Raw genomic sequence first — 22,736 nt, 5'->3', positions numbered from 1 at the left:
TGGTGGAAATATAAAGTGGTAAGAACACTGTGGAAAGTGATTGTTGCTCCAGAAGTTATACTATACACAAAGTTACCATGCCATCCAATAATCTCACTCCTAGGCCATACTGAAGAACTGAAAACACATGTTCACACAAAAAATTTTACATGAATGTTCACAGAAGCATTATTTTTAGTACTCAAAAAGTAAAGTCAGGAACTGTTGCACAATCCTGTAATCTCAGCAATTTAGGCAAGTGGATCTCAAGTTGGAGGCAAGCCTGGGCAATTTAGCAAGACCCAGACTCAGAAACAATGTGGTATATCCATACAATGATATCATTCATCCACCAGAAAGGAATGAAGGAATAAAGGACATGATACAATATAGCCGAATAACTTCATACTAAATGAAAGAAGCCAAACATAAGAGGGTACATGTTTCATGGTTCCATTTATCCAGAATGGGCAAATCCAGGGACAGAAAGTAGATTAGCAGTTGCCAGATTAGCAGAGGGGAACTGGAGGGTGGATGGTGACTGTTAATGGGTATAGAGTTGCTCTTGAGGGTAATGAAAATGTTCTGGATAAAGAACATTTGATATGGTTATACAACCTTGTGAATATAATAAAAACCACTGAATTGAATACCTTAAAAGGATTATTTGGGGGTATGTAAATTATATCTCAAGGGAAAAGAAAGATAGGAATAATTTACAAAGATGATACTTAAGGCCCACTTAATGATGGGGTCATGGAGATACCCCATTCATAACTTCCTCTAAGAAACAGGTAACGTGACTTTGATTGGCCATCTCTGTCTCTGCCCCTTTTGATCTTGGCTTCAGAGCTTTCACTACTAATGACTGAGCAGGACAAGGATAGAAGCTAGGCCATATATATGGATCCAAGAGTCTTCCAATTGGCAACCCCCAGTTGAGTCCAGTTGTCTCAGGACTTCCCACTAGCTGGACAAAAGACTTTTTCCTAACAACGCTGTGATCTTATGCTCTTGCAAAGATCACTCCTTTCTTTGCATTTTGCTTTAACAGAGCATTGTAGTCTAAGGCTCTCTCCGCCTACCCCTAATTCTGCCTTCTTTATCCTTCACGGCCATTTCCTTTGAAAAATCTTCTGTTCTTCTAATCTTGGCATACACTGTTTGGAGGACAGGAACTGACTCACTAAGGTATATCTAAAAATGGCTCAAGGACAGGGCTTGAAGAAATGTGACTGACTGAAGGGCTCTGGTAGGATTGAATATATCTACTCTATAACAAAAAGAATGTGAGGGCTCTATGTGTCCCCAGGATTCCAAAATTGTATTATAGAACACATTTTATTCACTGATTACTAAACAGATATACTTTAAAAAAACTTACATAAACAAACCATACCCCAAGGTGCCTAACTGGAAAGACAATATGTATGTGAGTGAAGATCTGGAATGCTTGAGAAATAACCAGTTTCACACAATCCCTGTATTTAAAAATGACCTATATTGGTATTGACTGAGGCCACAAGCACTGCCTGAGTGAATCAGACAAGGCAGAGAAGTCTAAAGCAGTGTTTCTCAAACTGTGAGAACAAAGTGGTAAATCATAAAATCAATTTTATGGGCCAGGACAGCAGAGTACTTTTCTTTCTAGCTTTTTTTTTTTTTTTTTTTTTTTTAAGGATAGATCAGAACATATAGATGTAGTAAATGTAAGTACAGTCTCATGAAATTTTTGGTTTAGATACGTATGTACATTTTTGTATATATTTATACATATTAACTAGGTCTGGATATTCGTGGATCACATTTTAAAGATACTGAAAGTCATGACCTAAGGGGTCCACAGTGAAGCCGGCACAGTGGGATTCACAGTAAACACATTTAGCACCTTCTCCAAGGCAATTTCTGATTCCCTCAAACCTTGCCAGGGTCACATGCTTTTGAGTGGTAAGGTACAAGTGGGTGAGTCACATCAGATTTTCTGAAAGTGAGACTCTTCCTTCAGGCCCCAAATCATATTCATAATCTGACTAGGGGCTATAAATCACCTCAGCTGAGCCAGCTACGTCTCAGGGTTGTAAAATAAGCAATATGGTTGCAGGGTATATTCACAGTACACTCAGGATCTGACAAAATCTTCACTCTTCATACTTGGTTTTTCTGGTTTCACCCAGTCTATTCCAAGAACAAAGTCCACTGGACAAAAACAAAGGATAGTCACCCCCTCTGAGAGTCTTGCTAACAGACCCTTGGGCCACCTAGAGAGCTCATCCACTCAGTTTATCTCATTAGAGTCACAGCTCATGGAAGTCAACTCCTCTTTAAAAAAAAAAATGGCTAGATTCGGGCCATAGAATCTAGAGGCCTAAAAGAGAGAGTTCAGAGAAGTCAGAAAGGTTAAAAAATATTATTGGAAGGAGTCATTTGATTACAAAACAAGATCCCAGAATTGTTAAAAAGAAAAAGAAAATAAAAATCACGAAGGCACTGCAACACAAGTTTCACTATTGTGACTTGAAAACTGTGAGGCAGAAACTGATGAGAAGAATCACAGGGCTGTCCAATCTTCAAATTGAAAGAATCACTAAGTTCTGCTAAGTGCTTCTACAGTTGAGGTATATATATTCTGCAGGGTAGATGTAATAAAAGGTAAGAGGTAGAAAAGTCACAGAAAAAACAAGGTATGGTTGGTTCATATAATTGAATCGAATTCATGATGCCATCACTTGTGAGATGCACTATTATTTTGAAACTACAAAATGAAAAAATAAATACTGCTACCAAACAATGAATTCTTATTAAAATATTATAATCATAATTTTTAAAATATTTTAAATTAGATATAAATTTTATCACGTGTCATTCTTGAAAGAAAATTAGTAAAGTTGATTAAATGTAAAGGAAAAATTACAAGCAAAAGTAATTAAGATACTTCTAAAATTTCTTCAACAATTCAAAGTGTCACTCTTCTCAATTCAGAGTCAACAATGTTCATGATATTCTTCTCTAAGTGATCAGAATTCTGTAGACACAGCCTTCTTAAAATGATCATGCCATCACCTCTAGGACTTTCTGCCAAGCAGCTGAAACACTCTTTGGGAGACTTGATGATGTCATTCTATTGAACTTAGTTGGAGATGTCACTGGAAGGTTTTTAGATAAAACCAAGCTTGGGTTCTCTTGGCTTGTTGGCAGTAATTTGCAGAGTTTTCTGTTGCCACCAGAAACTCTGTAACTGCAGATACATGTCTAAAAAAATGCACAAAGATCTAACATAGTCTGGAAGGTTGTGTAGAGCTCATAGTCATCACTTCTACATGGCTATTCCTCACTCATTATCAGGTTAGTTGCCATTCTTCTATGTATGCACGTGTGTGTGTGTGTGTGTGTGTGTGTGTGTGTGTGTGTAGTAACACTGAATTCAGTTTCATTCTCTCAAGAGATTAGATCCAAACTCATACACTAACAGTTTTCTATTTCTCAATTAGCAATCACAACAAATAGAGCAACTTAGCACAACACCTATTTATTATCTCAAAGTTTTGGAAGTCAGAAGTTCATAATGTGACTAGATTTCTTGCTCAGGATCTGACGGGGCCAAGATCAAAGTGTTGAGCAGGCTGTCTGCCTCTCTGGAAGCTCTGGGGAATAACTGACTCATTCAGGTTGTTGGCACAATTTGATTTCTTGCAGTTATAGAACTAAGGTCCTTGTTTCCTTGATACGTTGTCCTGTCTCTATTTTAGTCAGCAACATGTGTCAAATCCTGCTAAAGCTTCAAAACTCTATTTTTTCCCTTCTTCTGTGTTCCTCTGACTTCCTTTTCTTTCCTCAAGTGAGAGAAGGCTTTGTTTTCCAGGGCCCACCTAAAGAATCCAAAGTGGCCTCCCTATTTTGACATTAATTGATTGGTTATCTCAACTATATGTGCAAAGTCTCTTTGGCCATGTGATATAACATAAATATTTGACAATAAAGGGTAAAGAGACCAGAGGCCCAAACTGCCCACCACAGCTTAATTTTGTTGTTTAAAATTAAACATAGTGGCAGGTTTTGACCATTGGATATCATGCATGCATAATTTCTGTATTGTGTATTAGTATTGCTGATGAAATACTAGCTTCTGTGATCTTTGTTCTTGAAATTAATTGTTTTAGCACCCTTGGCATTGACAAGCATGTCAAAGGACACTGAGATTTTTGCAGTATTTCCTCTTTGACTAAATTCAGTTACCTGTTTTCCTCAATTGAATCACTTGTCATTGAAAATTAAGCAGCTTCCAATAAATTGAAATTTTGACAAATTGATATTCCACACCTTAATAATATTCCTGAGAAATGCATGGATTTGGTTACTCCAGTTTCTTATTGTTTTGAAACTTCTTTTGTGAGAGCTGCAGCAATTTTTAGTTGCATGACTTGGCTTGTGGTAGGTGATCCTTTTGTCTTTGTTTCAGTAACAAAATAGCATCAATTCATGTACTCATTTCTTCCTTAGTTGCTGCTCTACAAGAGCAAACAGCATTGTGGCCAGTTTTCCAACCACAAATATTTTCATCACAAATATCAGATTTGTACTCCCACTTCTTATTTACATATTTGTATTCAGCTTGCTCAGGATCTTCATTGCAACACTAAATCATAATATAATCTTGTTGAGGGTGTATTAGCCATCATTTAAACCCAGCTTGTATAGTACCAAAAATGAATACACAATTGAAGTGATGACAATGTGAGCTGCAATGACATAGTTTTATACAGGCAACAGCTGTGTCACAACTGCCACCAGGACAGCAGTGGTACTAAGTCACTATCCCAACTTTCAACATATTCAATGTGGGAAAAAGAAATGTCATTCATTCATAAATATTTATTGAGTACCTACTAAGTGCCAGGCCTTAAGTTGTTTTAGCATTCTAGTAGTTTTCAGTTAATCTACTCACAAATCACAAATAATAAATGGAATGTCTGAGAGGGCAAATACCAAGGTCAGGCTGACTGGGTTTTAAGCACTACCTCTGTCACTTATTATATGACCCTAGCCATATTTTTTACCTTATTTGTAATTTGGGAATAAATGAGATAATTTTTCTATAGTACTTAGCAAAGCATTTAGCACAAAAGTAATGGCATACATAGTATTATTTATGAACTGAGCTTAAAAAGCTGACTCCTTTTCTTTCCATCTGTTCTTGAAACAGATACCTGTATTTTCTCAGCTAATGAGAGAGTATTGATTTTGGAGATGGCGTCTCTATCAGTTCCAATTCCTTATTATTCCAAAATGTACCAGATCACTGTCACACGTGCACTGGCTCTCTAAACAAAGAATAGAAGCCATTAATACCCATGACTGGGAGAGTCTGAGAAGGAAAACCTTCTTAAAAGACAAACTTTCAGGCCACTCAAGCACCCTTTTCTCCACTTTTCCTTCTGTACATCTCCTTTCCTGTATGCACTTGGATCCCTGTCAATTAAAACATCCCTGTAAACTAACCCATGCCATCTACTCTCTTCAAAGTTCTGACACCCCTCCCTAGTCTTCTTGATGTAGGGCAGGAACTGGGGTGAGGGGAACTAATATACTTGCTTCAGATACAAAATTTAAGAGGCACCAAAAGTTTAGCAATCAAGTTGATATTTTAATGCAATATTTTTAAAAATACAAATAAATGCAAAAAAATCTATGATGAGCAAAATTTCAAAAACATTTTAAAAGGCATATTCTGTTTGCCTCAGGATCCAATATGGATCAGGAAGACACTGCCATAATGTCACTAGGTATTCTAATCATGCTAGAAACCTTTTAATACTTACCTGATTGGTTTTGGATTAGTTGTTGTCATTTGCATCTTTTACATATGCATTGCCCCCATGAGGATGTAAATATTTCCAGAGATTAAGGTATTGGTCATAATAGAATGAGGGAGCATTAGATAGCATTTCCTTCCAACCATAAACTTGCAGGAAGGGGAGAGTTTGTGGGAGTTTTACTCTCAGGCCAACAGCTGAACCTTACTAGCCTGCCAGTGTGCAAATCCCTTAACCTTGCTTAGCCTCAGTTTCTTCATTCGTAAAATGAGAACAAGTACATCTCACTCAATGGGCATTTGTGAGATTAAGTAAGACAATAGAAGTAGACTTCCAATGACAGCTAATGCTCTTTTTGTACTTAAACAAGAAATCACCATAATAATAACAGGGGATTCACAGAATCATAGCTTCCTGGAATTTTGTGTCTGGAAGAGACATCTAATGGTCATTACCCATTTTAACTGCCTCATTTAATAACTACAGTTATTAGTCTCTGGGGCTGCCATAACAAAATACTAAAAACTTGGTGTCTTAGAACAACGTTACTTTATTCCCTCACAATTCTGATGGTTCTCTCACTCCAGTCTCTGCCTTTATCTTAACATGCCATTCCCCAACTGTGTTTCTGTGTCTCTCTTCTTATGAGGACATCATTGGATTTACTGTGCAGCCTAAAACTAGCTCAAGATTCCTAACTTATTACATCTACAAAAATATTTTTTTCCAAATAAAGTCCCATTCTGAGGTTTAGTGTGAACATGAATTTTGGGTTGGAGCTGGCTAGACACTATTCTACCACTACATTTCTCTGAAATAATAATAAAACAGATTTCTAATATTAAGTGTTCCTTTTAAAAAAATTCTTAGTTGTAGATGGACACAATACCTCTATTTTATTTATTTATTTTTATGTGGTATGGAGAATAGAACCCAATGCCTCAACATGTGCGAGGCAAGCACTCTACCACTGAGTCACAACCCCAGCTCCCCTAAATTTTTCTTGAGTATGAAAAAAAAAAAAGCTCATATTTTGTCTGTATCTTCTTGGAAGAGACCTGTAAAAAGGTGAAGGCTTGCTTTGGTGAAATTAGAGCCACTTTAAGTGAGAAGCTTCAGGATTAAAACTGCAAAGCTACAGTAGCAACTGAGCACAGAAAGCCCAACACCACAAAGGGATAAAGCAGGCACCATAATTTAAAATTGAACACAATATACAATGTGTACAAATCTCTATCTGCCCTATCCCTGGGAATTTCTTCCTGGCTCTGTTTTCCCTACAATCAGCTTCCATACATGTTCCTCAGTCCTTTTGATCCTTGAAGACTGCCCTCACCTCTCTTTAATCTTTTTTTAATTCCTGAATTCTCTTTTACATTCCTTTTAAAATTAAACTGCCATATATTCATTTCTTTTTGCTGCTGTAACAAATTACTACAAATTTAGTCCCAACAGCAAAAAGCTTTTGTGTTTCAATTCTCTAGGAAAAAATCAATTCCCTTTCCTTTTGGAGTTTCTAGAGACCACCCATTCCTCAGCTGGTGGTCCCATTCCTTCATGGTCAAAGCCAGCCATGATGGGTCTGTCTTTCTTACAGACACTGCTTCTGTTGTCACATCTCCTTCATTTATGAGGACCCTTTGGATTACATTCAGTTTATCAAAATAATCCCGAATAATCTTCCCGCTCAAGATTCTTAATCAGACTGCAAAGTCCTTTTTGCTGTGCAAAATATTGCACTCGAGTTCCAGGCAGCTAGGCCCTGGCTTTCTTTGGGGAGGAGAAGCTACCAGATCCCTGCATCTTTCCAATAAGAACACTAGTTCTCCATCCTCATGAGGTTCCAGGGTGAAGTGCACATTCAAAGGATCACTAAACAAAGGTTTTGCTCATTAGCGGCTCTGAGATTAGTAGCTTTATTTCTTTCCTTCCCTCCCAGTTGTAACAAATGAAATGTAATGTAAAGATTAAATGGATTTTATTTGTTTTTTTGGTGTTAAGATTTTTGAATTATTTATATATTCTAGAGATTAGTGCTCTATCTGATGTGCGTGTGGTTAAGAATTTGTTCCCAATTAGTAGGCTCTCTATTCACCTCACTGATTGTTTCTTTTGCTGATAAGAAGTTTTTTAGTCTGAATGCATCCCATTTATTGATTCTTGATATTAATTCTTGCGCTATAGTGCCGCAGTCTCTGGCTGGGCACAAATCACGAGTCTCCACACAGCTTGTAGATTCAAACAGCAATTCTTTATTCCCGAACTCACACCGGCCGTCTACAAACACGCTCTGGGGGAATCCACGTTCTCTGCCCAAATCCACTCTCTCCCAAATCCTCTACTCTGCCCAAATCCTTTCCCCATGGGCTTCGAATGATGCAATCTTTCCTCCATCATGAAGGCATCTTAACCACCTTCAAATTAACCTTTTAAAGCCTTCCAATTATCATCTATACTGTACTTTTAAATGTACTTTTTCACCACCTACAGCTTTACTATTTTAAACGAGGCTTAGATTCTGTTTAAATCGCTTAATGTTAGTTTACATGGCTGCCCTTCAACCAAAGGCCTTTTTTACTCCATTAAGAAGCTTTGTCTCAATCTGCCATGTACAAATATCTTTTTCTTCTTTCTTCCTTTCTCAAACTTTTAAAGTAAGTCTAGTTTCCTCAAAATCTTTTTAAATGGCACTATAGGAGTCTTATTGAGAAAGTTGGGGCCTAAACCCCCATGATGGAGATTTGTGTCTACTTTTTCTTCTAATAGACAGTATCTCTGGTTTAATTTCTGGGTCCTTGATCCACTTTTAGTTGAGTTTTGTGCATGGTGAGAGATAGGGGTTTAATTTCATTTTGTTGCATGTGGATTTCCAGTTTTCCCAGCACCATTTGTTGAAGAGGCTATCTTTTCTCCAATGTACGTTTTTGATGCCTTTGTCAAATATAAGAAAATTGTAATTATATAGATTAGTCTCCATGTCCTTTATTCTGTACTCTTGGTCTACAAGTCTATTTTGGTGCCAATACCATGCTGTTTTTGTTACTCTTCCTCTGTAGCATAGTTTAAGGTCTGGTATTGTGATACCTCCTGCTTCATTTTTCTTGCTAAGGATTGCTTTAGCTATTCTGTGTCTCTTATTTTTCCAGAGAAATTTCATGAATGCTTTTTCTATTTCTATGAGGAATGTCATTGGAATTTTGATTGGAATTGCATTAAACCTGTATAGTGCTTTTGGTAGTATGGTCATTTTGACAATATTAATTTTGCATATCTAAAAACAAGGTAGATTTTTCCATCCTCTAAGGTCTTCTTTAATGTCTTTCTTTAGTGTTCTGTAGTTTTTATCGTAGAGGCCTTTCACCTCTTTCGTGAAGTTGATACCCAAGTATTTTATTTTTTTATGCTATTGTAAATGGGGTAGTTTTCCTTTCAGGGGATTTGTCAATAATATACAAGAATACAAACAACAATAAGTGTTGGCGAGGATGTGGGGAAAAAGGCACCCTTATATATTGCCGGTGGGACTGCAAATTGATTCAGTCAATCTGGAAAGCAGTACGGAGAATCCTTGGAAAACTGTGAATGGAACTACCATTTTACTCAGCTATTCCACTCCTCCATCTATACCCAAGGGACTTAAAAACAGCATACCACAGGGACACAGCCACATAAATGTTTACAGCAGCACAATTTACAATAGCTAAATTATGGAACCAACCTAGATGCCCTTCAGTAGATGAATGGATAAAGAAAATGTGGTATATATACACAATGGAATATTATTCAGCATTAAAAGGGAATAAAATTATGGCATTTGCAGGCAAATGGGTGGAGCTGAAGAATATAATGCTAAGTGAAATTAGCCAATTCCCCCCAAAAAACCAAATGCCAAATGATTTTTCTGATTTAAGGATGCTGATCCATAATATGCTGTGTGTGTGGGGGGATTAAATGAACTCTAAATAGGACAAGAGGGGAATGGAGGGGGTATTAGGGTAGGAAAGAGGTGGAATGCAATGGTCATCATTACCCTAAGTACATGTAAGAAGATATGAAGGCAGTGACTCTACTTTGTGTACAGCCAGAGATATGAAAAAATGTGCTGTATATTTGTAATATGAATTGTAATGCATTCTATTGTCATATATAACAAACCAAATTTTTCAAAAAATATTGCATGAAGTATACCAAAAAAAGATTAAATATATTTTAAAAAGATATGTTCCCATTGAGATAAATTTAATTCCCATAACCTCCCTATTCTCAAAAGGCTAAAATGGTTAAAGAAACTGGATTTTAACCCGTTTTTCACTACATTCCATTGAATTATTACATGAAAAACTCATATTTAGGTTGTTGTTACCTTCTAGAAATTACAGATACCAGGTTACTATTTATTTTATTTATTTTTCATGTTTGTTTTTGATACCTTCAGAAGCAGAGCTGAGGAAGTACAATTTCCAAAATATCTATATTATATCTAAAATATATACAAACAGAATATAGCCAAATATCTTAAACTAAAAAAAAAAATCTTAACTATTAAGACTTCTATATATGTTCTTTTTCCTTTCTAAGGATATATTAGAAAGGAACAGGTTCCCCATTGAAGGCAGAAAAAAAGGTTTATTAAAGGCTAAAAAGAGATCCAGGAAAGTTTATTCAGGCTAATTCACCAAATATTCTTAGGTTTCTTAGGAAATGTCCAAAAATGTGACCTGGAGAAGATGAAAATTGGATGGATCAGGTAAATTCTTAAGTTAAAAGAAAGTCAGCCTATACAAGACAATTGTGAATAATCAATGCATTAAGAGTCTCCTTCTAATATGTCTAGATTCTGGGAAAAAACAGGAAATCATTTTCTATATTGGGAAACAGCATTTTATGACAGATTTGGGCAAGCTGGAACACATCCGGAGAGATTTAAAAAAGGGTGGTCAAAAGTCCAGAGACTGAAATAGGAAGAAGAGTCAAAGAACAGCAGATGTTGATCTGGAGAAAGTAAGGACAGTGTAACCGTGTCAGTCTTCCAGGACAGAACCATTGTTCCATGGCTGAGACAATAGATGTAACCCCTGGGTGACTTTAGTTTGCCATTCCTCTAGCCCTCCTTTCATATTACTGCCCAGATGATTTTTCAAGATAGACCTCAACATGTCACTATGTGATATTGATCCCCTATGAGCAAGCAGACAAGCATCTAGTCTCCGGGCCAATTAGGAAGGTTTGAGCATCTCAGGAAGAATTGGCAATATCCTCACCTCAATCAAATGGCATTCTCGGCAGCTGGATTCCATCAGAAGTTACAAGCCATCACCACCAATGACGATGATGCTTGTGACAACAGCTCACAGACCTAGTTAAATGTCCCCAAACATCCTGTTCACTCTCTCTCACCTCCATGCCTCCGCTTATGACATAACCTTTTCTTGAAAGGTATTTGCATCACTACCTCCCATCCTCCTTCAGGACCTAACTAAAGTCTTACCACATCCAAAACCTTTCTTTAAGGACCACCTCCCATTACTTCCCAGATGAGTTGGTTGAAATGGGATATCAAAATATGCCACACCAAATTATGACACTTGACATAAGGATTATTTTGTGGTGAATACAATTAATAAAAAGCAGATTCAAAAAAGCTCCTTGTCCACCTGCTATTTGCCTTAAAGCAGGACCCAAATCTACAAAAATATCCTTCCTCCTCTCTCTACCAGGAAGGACAAAGGTTGATCATCAAAGACAAATTTAGATCTTTATCAACCTGAAGATGGCATCGCAGGAATCTCTAATAAAATTTACCAACTCCCATTTATTTGCCTTCCCATAATTTGTTGCTCAATACTCAAGGTCCTTTTTCTTTGTCTTGTCACATCGAAAAAATATAGGATTTTCTGTTGAAGATGCTGTGTAAACCCTAGTTCCAAGCCAGCTCATTGGGAGTTACTCATTTTCCCCAGGGTATCTCCCATCCTTATGTGAGATACACAAGGTAATAACTTCAAATTGATTTTCTCTTATTAATCTACCTTTTGTTAAAAGGTCCTGTCTCAGGTAGGAACTCAGAATGGTAGAGAGAAAGTTATTTTTCCTCCCCTGCAGAGTCCCTACTTTTTACTAAGGTACCACCTTGCATAAATATTTTACAGAAATTATTTAATTGTTTTGCAATCGTGGATAGCAGGACATATGAGCCTAAAATGAGACATATCTGTATTTGAGGAAGGTTATATTTGTAAGAATTGATGTGCATAAAGGAAAGGGACTATGAGGAAGAGGTTTTGTGCATCTAGGCCTGGTGGCTGAGAGGGAAGAAAAGTAGGGAAATCAAGAGAATAACTTAGTGGTTGGCCCCTAATCTGGTTCTCAGGCCTAGCCCAATGGACTAAGTCTGAGTCTATGGAAATAAGGGCTACAAACAAAGGCTTTATGAATTAAAAGACTTATAAAAATGGGGTACATAGGTCTATTTAGAGGCCAGACAACAGGCTATGACACATGGTAGGGATGGTGAGCCTTCTTTCTATTTCTACACTGTCCTTTGGTTGGGAAGATCACCAGTGCATCTTAATGTGGGGACTGAAGGCAGAACTCCAGTGAGGAGTTCAGTTATGGCTATGGAAACTCTGCAGTGGGCAAGAAAGACCATACCCAGTATGCCAAAAGCAAGACTAAGGCTGCTCTGCCATATCCAGAGGCAGAAGATTTATGGGTGAGCATTTAGAAGAAACAGATTCAGTAATAAAATTGGCTTAAGAAATCTTACAGAGTACTGGAAATACTCTAAAGTTGGCCTTTTTAAGGAGCTGGGGGCCTCTTAAAATTTGGATATGAAGTGTCTCCCCAAAGCTACTATGTGAATGCAGAAGGTGAAATTATTAGATTGTGAGAGCTGTAACCTAATCAGTGGATTAATCCATTTGATGGATTTATAATTTGAAAATATTGCTGTCTTGGGTGACAACTCTAGGCAGGTGGGGCCTCACTGGAGGAGGTAGGTCCCTGGGTGCATGTCCTTGGGCATTAAATCTTTCCCCCCTGACTCCTCCTTCACTCTCTTTGCTTCCTGGCTACCATGAGGTGAGCAGCTTCCCTCTGCCATGCCCTTCTGCCAGGATGCTCTGCCTAAGCTTGGACCCAAAGTGATGTAATTGGCAAACCATGGACTAAACCTCTGAAACCATAAGCCCAGGATAAACTTTCCTGCTCTAAGTTATCACTGTCAGATATTTTTATCACAACAATGAAAAGCTAACACAGGGCCTACACCTTGGAGGAGAAATAACTAAGTGACTAAGTGTAGATTATCCACTGTCAATATAACTTTATAGTCATAGTCTAGAGGCCTGGTAAAATCTGGTTATGATACAGCTGTATAAAGACAGAATGTCTCCAGTGGAAAAAAATTAGAATAGGGGGAAGTGACAGGAATATGACTCAACATAAAATGACTTTTTCATAATTAGTACTCCTTATCAATGGAAGTCCATCATGATACATTGGGAATATTATCACCAGAGAGGTTGTCAAGAATGTCCCAGAGGTGAAACATCTCATTGAGAGGCATGGAGCAAATCATTTCCAACTCTTGAATTGGTTATTATTCGTGGCAGGAAGACCAAGAGACCAGCTATGACAAAGGAGTTCACTGCATAAGACACTAAGCAGAATGGAGGAGTCAGCGATAAAATTGATTCAAAAATGTCTTCAAGGACTGTCTATAAAAACCATCAAGCCTCAAACCAGATTTCATCGGAATTGAAATAGCACCCTGATATATTGATCCAGGAAGACATACAGATTATCTTTAAAAAGCTATACTATTATATCTATGAATGATGTTCAGAGGACTGTGGTATTTAATGGACGTTATGTATAGCAGGGGTGTTAAGTGACGAAAGGTCAAAGGAAAGATTCACAGTGTGTCAAGAACAGGCTGTGATTTGTAGACGCATTGGGGGTCTCAACATCCCTTCCATGCCACTGACATTGCAAATGCCAGAGCCCCCCTGTCTTTATCCTTTAACTTCCATTAAAGGACTGGAGGAAACTACATCTACAAGAGGAAAATTACTCGGCAATGAAGGAAAGGCCTTTGGAGATAAATGAACGTTCTCCATTAATTTAAAATCCATAAATAGAATGATGAAGAGGACTATCTCATAATGTCAAAGTTCAAAGGCACTTTTCAAATGTCTCTTTAAAGAAAACCTGACCTTCCTTTCTTTCTTTCTTTCTTTCTTTCTTTCTTCCTCCTCCTCCTCCTCCTCCTCTTCCTCCTCCTCCTCCTCCTCCTTCTTCTTCTTCTTTTTTTTAATTATCAGAAAGTTTTCCAAGGGCAGTTTGTGCCTTGGGTCATTTCATTTTGACATGGAACTTCTCTCAGCATTAAAAATAATCAAAAGGCTAGAAGTATTTAACTCTGAAGTACCAGAATAACATGTTCAACATAAAAATAATAATATTGAAGGCTTAGGATTTTAAAGGTTGTGCTTTAATAACTCCATAAAGCTCCCCCGTATATGAGAAATATACTTTACATGAGGCTGTAACTAGTTTAAAACATGATCATGAATAGATATTTTCTCTAGTGTGGCAAATGTTATTTTATAGCATTATATTTAAGTAAAATTCTGAGTATAACACTGATAACTCTGTTTTTGTTAGGCACATATTAGCTGTCATTACATACAGATGTGAACATAAATACATTTTCATGAATATAAAAACCTCCTACAAAAGGTCCCTTTTTCTCATTTTAAGGTGTAACTTACAGAAAGTAAAATTCACTCTTTTTAAAAAATATTTAATTCTTCAAGTGTTGACAAAGGCAGTTGTATAACTACCATCCCAAAGAAGGTACAGAACTGTTCTGTCACTACCAAATTCCCCTCTGGCCAAGCTCTCACTCCGTTTTCAGTCTCTGGTAACTACTAACCTGCTTTCTTTTTTTTTTTTTTTTAATTTTTTAGTTGTAGTTGGACACAATACCTTTATTTATTTATTTATTTTTATGTGGTGCTGAGGATCAAATCCAGGGCCTCACCCATGCTAGGCAAGAGCTCTACCGCTGAGCTCAACCCCAGCCCCCTAACCTGCTTTCTATTCCTGTAATTTTAACTTTCCAAGAAAGCTGTATAACTGAAATCAAGCAGAATATAACAGAGACCTCTTTTAAATTTCATATACTTTTTAAAAAGTAAAGTGACTCAATGAAGTAGTCATTTAACTTTATTGATTTCTATTTTCTGAAATTAAAGGCAATAATAAATATTAAAAATCAGATTACCCTGGAATATTCTATCTTGAAATAGGTGCTGTCTAGAAAGCCTTTTGAAAATATAAATCTCTAGGACTTCACGTTTGACACATTGAATCAGAATTTCTCAGTGTGAATCTTGAAAATTTAGTTTTTGCTGAATTCTCCAAGCTTGATTCTGATGAATAAACCAGATTTGAGAAACATTAACCCAAGAGGTATTCACTGTATGGGATTAACTATCTTATCTATAAGATATATATCTTATCTTAATTATAGGTGGCAAAGGGGTCAAAGTTCAGAGGTTGGGAGAAATAATCTTGGCCTTGGATTTGGGGCTACCTTTTTCTGGCCTGCTGATTTTCAACAAGGCAAACTTGCTATTTATGATTTGGATAGGAGCTATCCCCCAAAACCTCATGTGTGAAGTAATACAAGAAGGCTTAGAGGTGAAATAATTGGGTTATAAGAGCCTTAACCCAATAAGTGAATTAATTCCCTGATAAGGATTAACTGAGTGGTAACTGAAGGTGGGTAGGGTGTGGCTGGAAGTGGTGGGTCTCTGGGGGAGTGTCTTTGGGGTGTATATTTTGTGTTTTTCAAGTGATTGGCATACTGTTTGGCACACTTGGCACTCACTGACTGGAAGCTGCCCATGTTGTTAGCAATTTTGGATCATCATCATCGTCATCATCCTCAAACTGTCCTGGGCACTATTTTTCTCCAATCTCTGCATTTTAATCAGTTTCATATTTTTTTAGCCCTTCCCTTACAAGACCAGTTTTTATACCAGACCAGCTATTACTCAGGGTGGTGCAAAGCTTAGAGATATTCACTAGTTTTTCCCAAACCCTCACTTTTACTGTGGCACCAAAGATGCCAGCAGAGACAAATAGCAAATTATCTGAAACTCTTTCTTTCTCTTTTTTTCCCCTAAAGAGATATTGTTCACCAAATGCAAGCCAGCAAAGAGAGGAAGAGAAGCAAAGAGCCAGAATAAAGCAGAAAATTAGGTTTTCTGCATACTTAGGGAACATTTAAAAACTGATTTTATTCATTAGCAATTTCAGTCATATGTTTGGTACGAAAAAAATTGAAACTGGTGGCTTAAAGAAAACAAATTTGCTCCATTGTTACTCCATATTAACTTGCATAAAGAATTTGGATTCCAAGTTCAGAAAGCAGCAGAATACTTTTCAATTTATGTTAGACCATTCAGGGAGTCATTCAGGGGAATGGGGGACTAAAATCTAAAGACAACATTTTAATCACAGTATAAGTACTAACATTTAGCTTCATAAACTGCAAGCTAGTTGTATAGACATCATTATTCAGTCATAGTTTTTATTTAAGCTCTGAAATACAGAAGAGTGATGTTTGGCTGTACTTGTTGATGGAAAAAGATCAACTCCTATCATCAAAGAATTTATACAACACTGCTAACATTAAGTACTAAGGAGCATTAACATGCTAAGTGAAATAAGCTAATCCCACAAAACCAAAGGCCAAATGTTTTCTCTAATATGTTGATGCTAATTTACAATAAAGTGTGGGGCACTAGGGAACAGTAGCGTTACCTTAGATTAGGAAGAGGAAAGTGCTGGGAGGAAAGAGGAGGGATGTGGGGATAGGAAAGATAGTAGAATGAAACAGACATTATTACTGTATGTATATATGTGACTACATGATCAATATGATTCTGCAACATTGTACACTCAGAAAAATGAGAAATTATATACCATCTTTGTATAATATATCAAAGTGCATAAATGCATTCTACTGTCATATATAACTAATTAAAACAAATGAAAATATTAAAAAACAAAAACAAACATGAGCTCAAGCCCTACCTGTTCTCAGTATCAGCGCTGCACTTTGGGGACATCAATTCAAAGGATTTGGTAAACTTCACCACCTGCCATTCAAAAAGACAGCAAATCCAGGTCAATTAAGTCTTTCTGATGGTTTAAAACAATGAAATAAACATTTTCCATTTTTATAATGATTATTACAATGATTGCAGATTAAAGAGAGATTTTTAAATGGAGAGATTCCAAGGAAGAGAAGAAACTTTTAATCCACATTTTGTATTTCACTTCTTACACAGCATATATTGTCAAATTAAATTTTACTAAACCTGTATATATTTTTACAATAAGCTGTGGAGGTCAGGAAAAGGAACATTTCATTTGGATACTTAATTTTTTTAAACTGTTCTGTTAACAACCAATCACCATCCATGGAAAACCAGGTGGGGCAACAGATTCCCAAAAGGAACATCCACATCAGGTTCTTGAAGTTAGTTTCCGTGGCTCGTTTTTGTTGTCAGATGAACATTTTGGTGTCAACACCCAAAGGGTAAAAAAGAAATCACCTTCTTCTATGATCATCCCTGGGGTGGACACTTTCTCCATCTCCAGTCCAGCACCCTCAGTACAAGAGTCTGACCCAGACTTACTATGTTGAAAGGGAATTTAAGAGCACAGAGAAAATGTCAACATGATGTTTTCATTTTTAGCTATTAGTGTGTTCTTATTATAAATCAGGACCTACACTGGAAACTTCTTTGGTTACTTAATTTTTTCATTATAATCTTATAAAGTAGATATTTTTATCTTCAGTCTATAAATGGGCCAAATAACCCTTAATTTTTAAGAAACTAGCTCAGTTTTTGCACAATGAAGCGAGGCAACTGGAATTAAAGCAAATCTGCCTGATCTTCAAGGACCAGCTCTTTCAAAAATACTTCAAATGTTGAGTAGGAAGGGGACCATTTCTAGCCCTCTTTTGACAAAATATACCACATGATAGAAAAATATGACCCTTGTGCTAGAAGGAGTACATCTGAATGTTATTAGATATTTCCAAGGTTGACATTTCGAACTGGCTTAGTCAGATGCAGTTATACTTTAAAGGCCTTTTCAGTTAACCACTTACAAGGAATTGATGGGCACCCGAGAAAATGATCTGGAAACAGAATAGGTGAAATATTGATGAAAACATTGTTGATGGAAAAAGAATAACTCCTATCATCAAAGAATTTATACAACACTGCTAACATCAAGTACTAAGGAGCATTAACATGCGAAGTGAAATAAGCTAATCCCACAAAACCAAAGGCCGAATGTTCTCTAATATGCTGATGCTAATTCACAATAAGGGCGGCGGGGGACACTAGGGAAGGTGCTCACAGTTTTACCAGTGAGGTCATGAGTCCAGATTAGGAAAATGCAACATGAAGGAAAAAGGAAATAGAAAAGAAAGGGGCATCACAAAGACAACTGGGAACAACTACCTGAAGGTACACTGTGATAATAGGTCAGTTGCAAGGAAATCCTCTTGACAACCACAGAACATATTTTGTTTCATATTAAAAGGTAAAATGAGCCTCTACAGAATCTACTCAGTGTTCACCTTTATTTCCAAAGATGGCCTCAATAATATCTCCTATCCCACATTCTCTACAATGAGACACTGCCACCTTCCTCTAAGTGGTATAGTCTGCCCCCACCCCCACCCCCACCCCCGTCCTTGAACCTGCTGAGCTTCTGACTGCTTCAGCCAATGGAATATATGGAAGACTTGCTATATGCCTTTCCAGATGGTCATAAAAGGAACACAGCTTTTGCCTCATCTGATAGAATACTTGAGTCTGGATATCGAAGTAAGAAATCCAGTTTCCCTGAGTCCTCTAGGCTGAAAGGGAGCCAGACCACATACAAAAACCGCATACAGGTGCTCTGGTCAGCAGCCGGAGACTTTATGCTACCCCTACCCAGGCACCTGAGCAACCTTCAGATGATTCTAGTTCCCAACAAATAAGTCAGCCTCCATATCCTGGAAAGAGCATATCCCACTGTGCCCTCTCCATATTCCTATCCACCAAATTTGTAATTTATTTGCAATTTGTAATGGGGGGCTTAGGCCTCTACATTTTGGGCTTATTTGTTACACAGCAAAAGTAACTGGAATACCTACCTATATTAAGTGAGGATTTAAAGAGAAACTAATCATTTAGAAATCTTGATCCAGCTATAATATTCTTGAATCTCAGGCTAGCAAGTCACAAAGAGACTATTTACTACCATCAAATAAGAAATCTTTCAAACTGTATCCAAATACAGTTTTATTAGTTATAACAAGAACAGTATAAAAAGTAGAAGCATTTCATTTATGTTTGCAGAGTAGGAGATTGTCAGAAACTGAGTTGGTCCTATATGTCCACCTTGGTCTTTCATAATTTATAATTTCTTTCCATTATTTTTGCTTTCATGGTAGTAAATTCTTCCATTTTTATCATGTTCTAGGCTGCTGTTTTACTACAAATGAGGCATTTTGCATGTTATGACCAATCCTTTATGTGTGTGCCAATGCTTACAACATAATCACAGGGCAAATATTATCCCATTTTATAAAGAGAAAATAAGTTTTAGAATGATTAAGGGGTTTGCTAGAAGCCATATAAGCAGTAACTTAACAGAATTGAGATTTGAAACATGTCTTTCTGATTCCACAGCCCTAGTTTTTCCACTACCCCTTGCTGTCTTCATAAGCAAAAGCAAGTGGTACTGCAGTAGCAAATTATGTAGATATGACTCCTTCAAAACCACAATATTTAGATTAAACCCTGCTTTCAAAAAATACTAAATATTCTATTCTAACCCCAATTTTGGATAATAAACACAGAATAATGATAACTTGAAATAAAAAACTTAACTTGGTATAAAATCAATCAAATTACTAGTAAACTATTGTTTCTGCATTTGGAAATCCAGCAGGATGCATCTTTTAATTTCATAACCTGATAGATTAAGTTCTCTAATATTACTAAGAATACTTCATTTTACTATTGCTTAGATTATTTTACAATTCTGTAAGGGTAGGTGTTAACTTCTGAAAAACTGACAGCAATGCAAACTATTTTTGTCTTATAGCAATGCAAATGAATTTTATCGAAGGAGGATAGGAAGTGATTTCTGTGTAGCAGAAAAGAAAAGCCCAATGGTTCCAATTTTATTGTCCTGGGGGTAGCAATTATTTTAAAGATCTAATCTAGCAGGCTTTTGCCAGCATTCTTGTAGCCTGAGCGAGAAGCTCAAGACCAGCCTGGGCAATATAGCCAAGGCCCCATCTCAAAAGGAGAGAGAGAGAGAGAGAGAGAGAGAGAGAGAGAGAGAGAGAGAGAGGGAAGATGAGAATGAAAGAAGAAGGAGGAGGCAAGGGAAGAAAAAAACAGTAAGAGAATAGGATATCCTGAAATTTCAAGCCATAGAACTTACAGATGTAGAATCACAATGAAAATAGATATGTACAAGTTCCTCTTAATGAAATATCACAATGTTGATGTAAGAAGAGCTTTTTAAAAAGTCACTGAAAAGAAAAAAAAAACTTTGTTGAAAAGAAAAATACAGTCAAAACATTTTGTCTTATTTGTGCTTGGTGTTCTAAATACATGTTTAATGGATAAAGGGAAAACCCAAGATGATGTATCTTTCAACTTCTGGCACTCCATCCCATAGAGAATACCCCGTATCTCAGCCCATGCTGTAATGACCAAAGTCAGACACTGAACTCGTGAACCATGGGGTTGACCTTGTGTGTAGCAAGGAATTGAACCTTGTTCAAACAAAGTTCAGGCTTTGGCCCCTAGCTCCTGAGAGGGAATCTTTAACCCCTTCGAATGTCTTCTACAATAAATGAACCTGCTTACTTGATTGGGGCTTTGGGATAGCCAGTTAGGAACAGAGTGATTTAGAATGGGGGTGATTTCACATGGGGCTTTTGGGTCACTTGGTATCAGTGGAACTCTGGAGGAAAAGAGACAGAGGTCATCACGTAAGTGGCCATCTAGGTTTCTGTGATAAAACCCCAGCAAGACTCTAGACATGGAGGATTAGGCTTTAGTTGGCAAAATTTCATATTATATAAGAATAAAAAGAATCTTATACAATTCAATGGTATATATAGAGTGACACTGGAGAAATTATAATCAAAAGGAAACAGGTGGGCTGGGAGTGTAGCTCAATGGTAGAGAACTTGGGCAGAGTGCTCAAGGCCCTGAGTTTGATTGCCAGCACCCCCATAAGATAAACAAAAAGAAATGGATGAATGAATAAATAAAAGAGAGTAGAAGTCATGCGTTTTTCCTGACTTGGACCAATTTGACATTTTTGAGTTTTATTAATTTTTAAAATTACTATTTAAATCCAATTCTGATGTTATTACATACATACTAAATAAACATGGGTTAAATACATACATTCACATACACTAAGTGAAAAAAAAGATACACTTATAAGGAAAATTTCAGAAGTGGTTTACAGGTCAATGAGACTGAACAAGTGGTTCCAGGTCCCGTTTATTGTTGAGCAGCCCTGGCAATCACATCCTGGGGAAAGCAGCGCACACACCAAGTAAAGTAAGCAAAATATCTCCTGCTTGTTCTTTGGAAAAGCTCCACGGACAGAAGTCTTTTTGATTTGGATGCTTATCAAATGCCAGTTAGCCTGGTTTCTTTCTGTTCTTTTAATTTAAAAACAATTTAAAAAACAAAACTATGCTCAAGCAGATATCTCCGTCATCCAAAAAGAAAATTATCTACTAAGTATTCACCAATCTTTTTCCAAACTTTCGGAACCCTTATTTTTTCTCAATAGGGCTACTCAAAGGGTCAAAAAATGAATTAAATAATCATCCATCATCACCCTCTTCATAAATTTCTCCCTTATTAATGATTCTAATCATTAATTCAACTCAATCAAAACTTACCCAGTACTTATTGCATCAAGCACTGTTACAATAGCTCTGAAGAAACCAAGGGATATAAACATTCTGTCCTTCAGGAAGTCACAACACAGTACAGCACAGAGGGGGAAAAAGTTCAAAAATGTAGGGTTTCACCACGATGTGCACTAGGGCACAGAAGAGAACTTCCATATTACCTGAGCCTTAAAGCATGAGCAGCCATGCTCCAGGCTGAGCAATGAAGAGGTTCTCCAGCTTGAAGAACTACAGTAGTCAGCTCTGAAAGAAGACACAGAGAACACCAGAAAGAGTTTAACTGAACATAATTCAACAATGGAACCAATTACAAGAGTGTAGTTTGTATAAAAATGAGCAATAGGAATATTGGGGCCTTCAGGGACTGGCAACTTTGGAAAGCAGTTAAGAATCCTAGGTATGAGGTAACACAAGACAGAGGGATGGAGAGAAGTCAGAGAGAAAGGGTATGATCTTCTAGATAGATAGATAGATAGAAATTGATCTCTCTCTCTATATATGTATTTTTTACATATACATATAAGTATTTATAGAGAGAGGTATGTGTGTGTGTGTGTGTGTGTGTGTGTGTACAGAGAGAGAGAGATAGATCAATATATTCCTCTCTATATAGCAATAGATAGATAGATAGATAGATAGATAGATAGATAGATATCTCCTCCAGGACATCAGTAAGACCATTCTCTTCCTCTTTTTCTCTCTTTTTCTCTGCTCCTATGATAGATAGATAGATAGATAGTTTACACCTGACTGCCTACTATAAAGACCATGAATACAAGCTGTAAAAAGAGAGAAATAGAGGAAGGGAATGGTCTTACTGATGTCCTAGAGGAGATCTCTATCTATCTATCTATTGCTATATAGAGAGGAATATATTGATCTATCTCTCTCTCTACACATATATGTGT

General features: G+C 36.9%; 1 protein-coding gene across 1 annotated transcript in view; it reads right to left on the bottom strand.

Moving 5' to 3' along the window:
* Window positions 1–22,736, bottom strand: part of Pde11a (phosphodiesterase 11A) — a 390,557-nt gene that overhangs the window by 202,477 nt on the left and 165,344 nt on the right. The window contains exon 5 of the mRNA XM_076866019.2: window positions 16,899–16,963. Coding sequence (XP_076722134.2) covers window positions 16,899–16,963 — 65 coding nt within the window. The remainder of the gene's footprint in view (window positions 1–16,898; window positions 16,964–22,736) is intronic.

Source organism: Callospermophilus lateralis, chromosome 9 (genome assembly GCF_048772815.1).
Source record: "Callospermophilus lateralis isolate mCalLat2 chromosome 9, mCalLat2.hap1, whole genome shotgun sequence".
NCBI classification, from domain to species: domain Eukaryota; kingdom Metazoa; phylum Chordata; class Mammalia; order Rodentia; family Sciuridae; genus Callospermophilus; species Callospermophilus lateralis.
The sequence above is the reverse complement of the archived record's forward strand: the minus strand, read 5'-3'. Positions and strand labels throughout refer to the sequence as shown.